At 45.4% G+C, this 9,711-nt stretch overlaps 1 protein-coding gene across 2 annotated transcripts; it reads left to right on the forward strand.

Annotated features, from left to right (window-relative positions):
* The first annotated feature begins 49 nt into the window (after window positions 1-49).
* On the forward strand, window positions 50-9,299 carry cdc34a (cell division cycle 34 homolog (S. cerevisiae) a). Of its 2 annotated transcripts, XM_027028331.3 has the most exons (5): window positions 260-965; window positions 5,953-6,039; window positions 6,885-6,982; window positions 7,356-7,490; window positions 7,601-9,299. In XM_027028331.3, the coding sequence occupies exons 1-5, from the start codon at window positions 780-782 to the stop codon at window positions 7,815-7,817; spliced, it is 723 nt and encodes a 240-aa protein (XP_026884132.1). In that variant the 5' UTR covers window positions 260-779; the 3' UTR covers window positions 7,818-9,299. The 2 variants fall into 2 exon arrangements, with proteins under 2 accessions (XP_081564633.1, XP_026884132.1); XM_081708507.1 differs by lacking the exon at window positions 5,953-6,039 and having other exon boundaries at window positions 50-965.
* The last annotated feature ends 412 nt before the right edge of the window (window positions 9,300-9,711 follow it).

The following is a 9,711-nucleotide window of genomic DNA, read 5'->3' on the forward strand; positions in this document are numbered from 1 at the left end:
TCTTCGTACGTTTGGTTTTTGTTCCGGGCCCACAGTCCGCTGCCTACTCGACCTGTTTGGTAACACGTGGCAGGAACACATGAAAGTAATTCAGGTGTTTTTTTTTTGTAGTTTGTTGGGTTTCAAAAGCACCATTAAAAGGTTATCTTTGGACATCATTTAGGATGGACTTTGATGAGACAGAGATTTAAGAATCAAATTCAGAGCAGTGATATTTATAGCCAGAATTCTGAAAGTTGAGGGGGGTTAATATATAATGTATGTGGCGAGTTAGCAGAATTATTGGCTTTTCATTGGTCTTCACTGAGAAGGGGAAGGCAGCTTCTGTGCAGGAGTCTACTTGAGCGTGTTGTTGGGTGGCTCCTGCGCCAGTCGCTCCACTGGTTCATTTGTCGACTTCGTTGACTTTTTGCGATATATAAGAGCCGAACGGCGCGTTCAGTTTTACGGTAGCAGCGTGACTGATTCACGGCGGAACAAAGTCGCTCAAATGACCTGCGCCAGCGACAAACCCTCCAGAGGAACTGTTAGCTGTTACTAGGCTCGGGAGTGTAAGTGTTCACGGGGTGACTGAGCTGGGTAGTCGGCCTGGTCCGGTTTGTGTCGGAGCACTGGAGAGAGGAGCGACTACTGAAAACGCGCAACCGCAGGCCGAATACGCCGCATTTCACCAAAGTTGAAGGGCGAGATTATAATCGTTTCGCTTAAGAAAGGGGGGGAAAAAAGAGAAAAAGACGAGTGTACACTGTGCAGGTTTATCCAGCCTGGTTGCCTGGAATATGGCTCACCATGGACAACATCATGTTGCGAGTTCACAAAAGGCTTTGATGTTGGAGATGAAAGGTCTACAAGATGAACCCGTCGAAGGGTTCAGAATAACTTTAGTGGATGAGTCAGACCTGTACAACTGGGAAGTGGCGATTTTTGGACCCCCTAATACCCATTACGAGGGCGGTTATTTTAAGGTGAGTCCACAGATGAGAGCATGGCTTACTTTACTTTACCTGTGGTTAAGTTCTTCGAAATGTTGCTCACGTTTGTCCATGCTGGGCACAACCATGTTCTGAGTAGGTTAGCTTGAAAGAACAACTCTGTTTCGTAACCCTTGCTTGTGTCGTAGATTTGTCCCATCACTTCCATTCAGTCTCTGCCGTCAAAGCCGCACTAGAACACTGTTAAGACGTTTCCTCAGCAGTCTTTAGCTGCCCGGATTGCTTGCGACGTTAACTGGACGTTTCAGCTGGAACTTGAGCATCTTTGCTTGGTTAGAGAAGACCTGGCCTGCTGCCTTCACCCCACTCCGCGTTTTCTCGTTATTGTTCTGTGCCTGTTGTCTCTAATGGATAGCCGTTTTGTGATAGAATTACACATTTCAGTTGCAAAAAAAGACGAACATTAAGCCCACGTTGTTGTATATTGGGCCTGATAATCGCAATCCGATGAAAAATAAAGAAAATGCGGAAGTGTCATTTTATTCGATTGTTGGTATTAAACTCCGCACGCTTCAAACAATGGACCTTAATGCTGCTAGTGTTTTGATTACTTAAACACATCCCATTCATTCGCCTAGTGTTAAGGCACTGATCTCATTAATCATCCCTGACTAGATGTTATTGATTTTCTTTCAAGGCAAGTGAATTATTTTATAGTTTCTATTTTTTATGTCTGTTTTCATCATTTGGAGCTAGACTAAATCTTAATTCATTGGGGGCACGCAACCATTTTTTTTTTTTTTTTTTAACTTTTCTCAAAGCTGTTTCTTGATTACAGTGCAATAAGTTTTGGGCAGTTTGTTAATGCATAGTTTATTGTGGTTGGATAAGTAGCCAGGTGCACAAGGTGTTACTTTGTCAAATAGTTATTAGAATTATTGCCACTCTAATGAAAAGAAACAATACCTTAAAAGATGGCAGGAAGCACCTGGTACAGAACCTTGTGTTCATTACGTTTCTAGCCTGTTTTGTCCTCTGTTTATAGAGATAGAGTACTGAAGTGTAATGTTAGCTGCCCCTTGTGGCTTTCTGAATCCATGTAATGAGGTTTCATAGTGTATGTCAGGGTGTCTTTTCAATAAAATGGCTTCTAGGATTGTTAACCTATTGGCATTGTGTAGACAGCAAATCCAGAAATAGCTGGTGTGCCATTGTGTACCTGTACTAGTACTTCTGACAGCATGGTAATGTAATTCCAGCACTGTCAGGAGGAATGGCAAATGAAGAGATGCGCGGACATAATCTGCGCCTTCAAGAGTATTGCAGTGTGGAGCCCCCAAGATCCTGTAGCCTGTACAGTGGCGCCTATCGTACGTATAGACTTTTAAGAAAAGAACACTTCTGATAATCTCACTACATGCAATCAAATTGGGGAAGAATGTGATCTGAATACTTTTGACCGTGGCACGGTTGTTGGTGCCAGACAGGCTGGCTTGAATATTTCAGAAACTGCTGATCTCCTGGGTGTAGCATGCACAGACACAGTAGCGTGGATACCAAAAACATCCACTGAGCGTCAATTAAAAATCTGGGCTTTTTTGCAACAAGAGATTTGTGTTTGTTACAAGTGGCAGTCAAGTCAGCTAACATGGTCTGGTGCTGAGTACCTGCTGGGGTCCTGGGAGCACGCGTGCACGCCATCCCCTAGTGGGAGATGTGAGCTGGACTAGTTAGCCAGGCAGCTCGACTCATGTTTCCTCCTCTGGGGCAGATGGGGTGGTGTTGGGGAAACCTGAGCCAGGGCAGAGAGTGGGAATGGGAGAGACTCTGTCTGCCTGCATTCAGAGTGGAGAGCCATGTGTCGGCGGTTGTGCGTGCTACCCTCCTCTCGGCCGCTCCTTCGGGTTTCGGTGCGACTGCAGCGCAGCGTTGATGTCGTGCTTGTGCCTGCCTGTGCAGCTGAGATGTTGAAACCACAGCAAGTGTCTCCCTTGCTCACAGCCAGCTTGCTCTAAATATGCTCTAAATATCAGGTTTCTGCTACCTTTTGCCCAGCAATGGAAATCTTTCTCTTTTTATTTTTATTTTTTAGTTTTTGTTTGTATACCAGTTGGCTTAAGGCATGTTAAGTGGACTCTGTTGTGGACACAATTCTGGCTATATCTCATCCTTTTTCCTGAAGATCCAAACATATTTGGCGAAACTGATTACAGTCAGAAATTAGTAAAACTCATTGCAAGTGTAAAACCCTTGCATTTTACTTTTACATCCATCTTCACAAACTAGCTCTGTGCCCATGAAGAGCATGACAAATTTGCATGTTTTCTTTAATATGTGGTCATGTCTACCCCTGTTGAATTCCTCCGAGGCAAAAACATACAATTTTTAGCGGGAGGGCACAAAAGCAGAGAAGGATCTCTGTTTGTTTGGTTGGAGCTTACAGTCGCTTTAATTGAAAATGTGTTGATGAGTTTAAAGACCTTTTTAACCACCTTTTCTAATTTCATTTCTGGTTTCAGATGTCAGGGAGTTCAAAACAAAAGCTCACCAGTAAGCTCTGAGTGAGTGAGTTCCAGGAGAATGGTAGTTTGTTCCAGGAAACTGCTTTACCTGTTCTCTCCCCTTTCCCTTACACTTACTCATTCTTTGATGTCTTTTTTTTTTTTTTTTTTTTGCAGCAGAGAGTTGTTAGGTGTGATGTGTGTTAACATAACAGTGTCTCAAGACTGAGGAAAATTTGTGGACTTTCAAAGGCATAACTGATTAATAATTTCCAGGCATCTCCCTGTTGCTTGCCTTTATGGTTCAGGCCTGGTTCACCCAACACACCCCTACACCAAGGGCAGCATTTAAACAGATGGTTGTTTTCTTTTAGCCAATTAGGGCCATGTTTTTCGTATGAGGAGATCCAGCAAAACAGCCCGAAGCGTGCAGTATGTGGAGAATGCTGAATGAAGGACATGCTTTCTTAATTGAAGCCCGTGGAGGCCGGGCCTGCCTTCTTCAAAAAAATGTTTAGAAAGAGGGCTGAAAGTTTAATGTACCATTTGCTGCAATTAAGAAGCAAGTGATGAACTTGCCAAGGAAAGAGCCCAAGCGAGGACGTCTGTAAGGCAGCCAAAAAAGGAGGCGTGGCTGGCTGACGCACCGGGGCAGCCAAAACGGGGCTTGGCACGGCCGTGAGGCATGCGGAGCTTCTGTGCTGGCCTCTATCACATCAGAAGAAGCACTGGGGGGTTGTGGGTGGTGGGATTTGGACTTGTTTTGCTGCAGTGGTCCTCTCATTAACATCAGTGGTGTCATGAATGCTGCCGGGTAACTAGCCAAATTCACTCATGATTTGCACCTCGGTGTCTTTAAACATTTAAAGGCGAAGGCCGAGTTCTGGCATGCTCAGCGAAGGCCGAGCCAGGTCCAGGGAGAGGTTGGCAGGACCGGGCAGGAGCGCAGGCCTTGTCATCCGAATGCGTTTGTTATAGACACGCAGGATTTGGGGTTTCGTTTTCTGCCTTTACAAAGGGTGTCGGTAACTCTGGACACGTCTGGGTAGTTTTCAAGAGCGGCTGTAGTTTGCAGCTGGTTTTGCCTGTGCTCGGTCGCTGAGCTTTCCACTGCTCTTCTGTTCCTGTTGTGTCATGGAATTTGGTGTCCTGTTTTGAGGGTGGTGTTGCTGCAGCCTGTTCACAAGATCACATTCAGTCGTGTGTCGTCTCCCACACCCACCATGCCAAAATGTTTGGTTCTGCACCTAGCCGTGACTTTCCAGTGCCGAGTGCTGGGTGTTGCATGCAACTGCAGTTCGAGGAGAGGTCGGCACTGATGTTTTTCCTGCTCTCCAAGATCCTGCTCTCACTGGTGTGGTTTACCTTATTTCACGAGCCTTTGGGAATTGCACTGTTCTGAATTTCCCGATGGGCTATGATGCAGAGGAGGCTGGTAAATTGGGAGCCCAAAGCTGTTGTCTTCGTACAGAGGGATCACTGCTTCAGCTTGCACGAGCTTCCTGGCCTGGTTGTTGCACGGCCCTGGTCAGTTTACAGGAGTCAAATAACTGTTAAGCGTGTGTCTGCCTGTCTGTGTGTGTGTGCGCGTGCGCGCTTTATTGAAGGATATGATGCTCAGCACATGCATGTGTCGGTGCCAGCCTGGCTGTAATGGCTTTGGCCTTGCAATAGTGAAAGAGGAATACACCCCAAAACGGATCTCAATCCCCATACTGTGCGAACACTACACGGCTATGGGTGTTGGTGGGAGGTGTTTCGTACTATCTGTTGAGTACATTTAATAAATGGTTGAGGTTCTAATTTCACCAATATTGACCCTCTATGACCGCTTGCGTTTAAGCAAACAGAATGGATCAAAGCCACATGGCTGAAGTGCATTCTCTTGTGTTGTATGTAGCAGAGAAGCACAGTCTCCTACCCCTCTACAATTTAACCTTACTAAAGAAGTTCTGGTTGAATGCATGCAATAGCTTTGTTCAGGAAATTACTTTGTTCAGGGAGTTTTGTTTTCCATTGGTATTTCCTTGCAAGGACACCCATGTGGTTGTACCGGGTGCCTGTAGTGTTTTTAAGAGACTGAATGTTGTTGCAGAACATATGGAAGCTTGATTGACTGAACTTGGGTGTCTTAAGGAGCTCTTGACCGCTCACGTTTTTGTTTTGGAAGCTTTTCTGGTTTACTTGTGCAAAAATAAATGGCATGCATGGCCAAGGGCATGAAGTTTCTTTAGCTAAGGTTTTAATTTTCATCTCATTTGTGTTTGAGATAATGACACGCATGCTGTGGCGTTCACACCGTCCTTTAAATGAATAGCCACTGCTAACTGTTACGCCTCCGTTGGTTTATTTTTACCCTAAATTCTGTCGAGGCAGTTCGAACAGAGTTCTCACCAAGCTCACATACTGTTACTACAACAGTTGTGTTCCAGGAAGGCAGCCTGTCCTGCCCTACCCGTTGGCATGTGGGCTCACTGTGGGTCCTTCATTAACGAGTCTGTTCTCTTTTCTCTTTTCAGGCTCGTATCAAATTCCCTATTGATTACCCTTACTCTCCTCCAACCTTCAGGTTCCTCACCAAGATGTGGCACCCCAATATCTACGAGGTAAAGCCCTTCCCTGGCTGCTTTGTCAGGACACCAAGGCCGTGTTCATGCTTGTATTTCGGTTCTATTGGTCCAGACCACACAAGAAAATGTATACATTTACATTTATAGTCCTGGTTTTACGAATTTACAGTTGAGCAAAAATTAAGCTTTAAAATGAATAAATAAGTAAATAAAAAGATGTGATGCGCGATGCACGTATGATGCAGTCTGTGGAATTAATACCACCACGCAAATGAAACTGCAAATTCCTCCGCTGCACATACCATAGAAGGTAGGAGAGAAGACCACGTTTCCGATGCCTGTACCAAACTGTAATGGAAAATGTTTTTTTGTTTCCAATGCACTTTGTTCTGTCGCGTCTCGTTTATTGTCGCATCTCATGACGTCACGTCCTGTGTTTCGTTCGTTTAGATGCCTTTGGCTCACATTGCGTTCGCACTTCAAATGAACCGCACCCGAATTTGTTTAGATTTGGACCGAGATCCACCTGTTCAGATGGTCTCGGTTCACGTACTTTGCGTGCAACGGGGTTTGAAAGGACTCGTTCACACTTACTCTAATGAACCAAACAAACGGAGCAATCGTACCAGGGTACGTTTTAATCAAACCAAAGCTACCAAGTCTGAACAAACCCTAACGCAACATTCACATGGTGGGGGCACTAATGTGCCATCGGCTCGGCCAGTCCAGCCTCAGTACCAATACCTCCTTACTATTTGAACACTTTTGCTAACTTCCCTACTGAAGAAAGGTCTCTTTACAGGACGTAATGCTTTGAATGTTGGAGCATGTGTAATGGAACTGCATGTATGTGTGCACGCGTGTGTTTGTGTGCTTTGCAGAATGGCGATGTGTGTATTTCTATCCTGCACCCCCCAGTAGATGACCCCCAGAGTGGAGAGCTGCCGTCTGAGAGGTGGAACCCCACACAAAATGTCAGGTAACGCACGTTCCTAAACTCTCCTGTCTGCCCAACTTCATGGACTGTTCTAGTGACAATTCCTTCAGTAATGTCTTGTCTGAAATATGAAGGATTACAGTTGCATATACATTTGTTACCGTTGTTCCAGGGCTTCATCTTTTTTCTACTTTTTACCCAATGCTATTATTTTCTGGTTGACTAATACTTATTCCCACAGTACGTTATAATTCTGTTTATTTCAAATCAGCAATGCTGCCTCCCAAGTTCCCCCTTGCTGAAGTCTTTATCTCGCAAAGAATAGCTTGCGAAACGTTTCATTCAGCACTGCTCTGCTCCGTTTTGTCCTGAGGGGGGGCGATGTGATGGGTAAACTGGGCCTTCCCCTTTGCAGGACCATCCTGCTCAGTGTGATCTCTCTGCTGAATGAGCCCAACACGTTCTCCCCGGCCAACGTGGACGCCTCCGTCATGTACCGCAAGTGGAGGGACAGTAAGGGCAGGGACCGCCAGTACGCCGACATCATCAGGTTTGGCACGAGAGCCGCACCCGCTCTCCCACTGCTCGACCCGAAGAACTGGTCGATTAAAAAGTACTTCTCTCTCTTGGTCTCTCTTGCTCTCTCTCGCGTGCGTGTAGGAAACAAGTTCTAGCCACCAAAGCTGATGCCGAGCGTGATGGGGTGAAGGTGCCCACCACTCTAGCCGAGTACTGCATCCGCACCCGTGCCACGCCCCCTGACGAGGGCTCCACCCTCTTCTACGAATACTATGACGACGACGAATTGGAAGGGGAGGACGATGAGGCGGAGGACTGCTGCTATGACGATGATGACTCTGGGGCCGAGGACTCGTGACCCTGGCGCACGACCAAACTGAACTAAAGAACGCTGCTTCCTCCCTCGCTTTTAAACCCGTTCGGATAAACAAAGCACAACTCGGTTTGTTTGGATTTTTTTTTTCCCCCCTAGTACTTTTACCCTAACATTTTTGTCTTATTTTGTGACACAAGATCATTACTCGTCAGTCACCGTGCTTGGCGAGCTTGTGTTTTAGTTTTGTTGACTCATGGTTTTGGGTTTTGGGTTAAAGGTCACTGTCGAACCATTCTTGTGCACCTGTCATTGAGACATCACCTCTGTGCGTTGTCTCCGTTCAAGCACAACGTTTTATTGTCACTCTTCGCCAATGAAAAGCTGCTCAGTCAGATTTACATCTCGTGACCTAAAGAGTGCAGGTCTGTAGAACGTAACTTGGCCTCATGCGGAGTGTTTTTATAGCTGGCTTTCCAATCGCATGTACGCGCTCCTCAGCAACGTCAGTGGCGCTGCCTCGGACGTCTTGGACGTCTGACGCAGTAGCATAGACTCAGGGCTTCTCTTTCTAATAACAAAATAAATATCAGCTTGGCATATGTGTGGACGCTGCTGTGTCTGTATGTATTTGAGTGAATGCGAGGAAGTACACTGTAAATCCCCGAAGAAGGCTTTTTCAACCTGAAGTGCCGAACCTGTGAACTTGCTCAACAGCTAAAAGCCAGGGGAATCTTAGAAGTACGTTGCAAACCTGCTTAGCTTTTGAGCTGAAATTATTGAAGGGAATCAGATGTCCTGATTCACTTAAGTTCAGTCAGTACCTTTTCAGATCAGTTGCTTGGGCTCATGGCCTGGTTTTACTCTGGGTTTCAGTAGTTAGTAAACCCTACATAGTTGCATCAGGCACTTAAAAACCCTATAGCATTCTTTACTGGGACTGACTGGGGCTTTATTTACACAACACATTGTTTATGATCTTTATGGTTTTAATGGTTTTGCTTGCTGAACAAGTTTATTTTAAAGTCAAACTAAAACACACACCACCCCCATCACTTTAGTACGAGCTTGATATTTGGAAGCCAAAGATCCAATAAAAACCTGTAAAAGCCAGAATAATCAGACGTCAGGCCATCATGCTGTTAACAGATCCTAACACTGTATGGCTCTCATGCAAACAAAATGCTCCAAGTCCTAAATTTAGCCTGTCGTCAGTCGTAGCTGCAACCACTACCGTGCAACAGGAAGCAGCCTGCGGACGGGAGGACGATCACTCGCTCTGCGCCTGTGTAGCCGTCTCTATAAGCCGCCCTGTATGCAACGTGTCCAGGCATTTCTACACACTATGATGGTTGGTTGTTTTTGTTTTTTTTTCCCCGGGGGGAGAATAGCATTCACTTTTCTTCTGTTTTGAGAACGTGTTCATACACACGGATTGTTGTTACCATGAACTTTGTACCTTTTTTTATTTCTTCTTTTTTTCCTTATGTAAATCTATTTAAAATCTGAATAAAGATCTTTATTGCAGTTGGTTAGCATTACTGATGTGAATGCCTCGGTGGTTTTGAAAATTCTGTTTACCTCAATTTGCTGTTTTAAAAATACCCTGGACTGGTTGACAGCTTTTCCAACAGTGCTCCATCAGCTGAAAAATTAGACGGCTCACGTGGCTTGAAAGGTCGCCTGCTGTGTGAGGGAGGGCAATGCATGAAACGATAGACCCCAGGTGTGCTCTAGTCAGATATGCTGTATGTATTTATTTAAATTTTTTGGACCATTTAATTGCCAGTACATGTGGGCAATCATGGAAAGGAAGGGGCTTACTTTAGCTGACGTTTATGCGGAGTTGTTTGGGTGCAATGATGAGCTGGAAGCAGAGTGTGGAATGAGACGGGGTGCATTTACGCATGCAGTCAATGCGTAAGTGTAAATTAATGTT

This window comes from Electrophorus electricus, chromosome 26, assembly GCF_041902795.1.
Source record: "Electrophorus electricus isolate QZ-2024a chromosome 26, ASM4190279v1, whole genome shotgun sequence".
Classification (NCBI taxonomy): Eukaryota; Metazoa; Chordata; class Actinopteri; order Gymnotiformes; family Gymnotidae; genus Electrophorus; species Electrophorus electricus.

Coding starts and splice junctions, on each gene's coding strand:
- cdc34a (XM_027028331.3), top strand. CDS start 780: ATGGCTCACCATGGACAACATCATGTTGCGAGTTCACAAAAGGCTTTG. Junction 6,983..7,355: donor AACCCCACACAAAATGTCAG/GTAACGCACGTT, acceptor TCCCCTTTGCAG/GACCATCCTGCTCAGTGTGA. Junction 7,491..7,600: donor CAGTACGCCGACATCATCAG/GTTTGGCACGAG, acceptor GCGTGCGTGTAG/GAAACAAGTTCTAGCCACCA.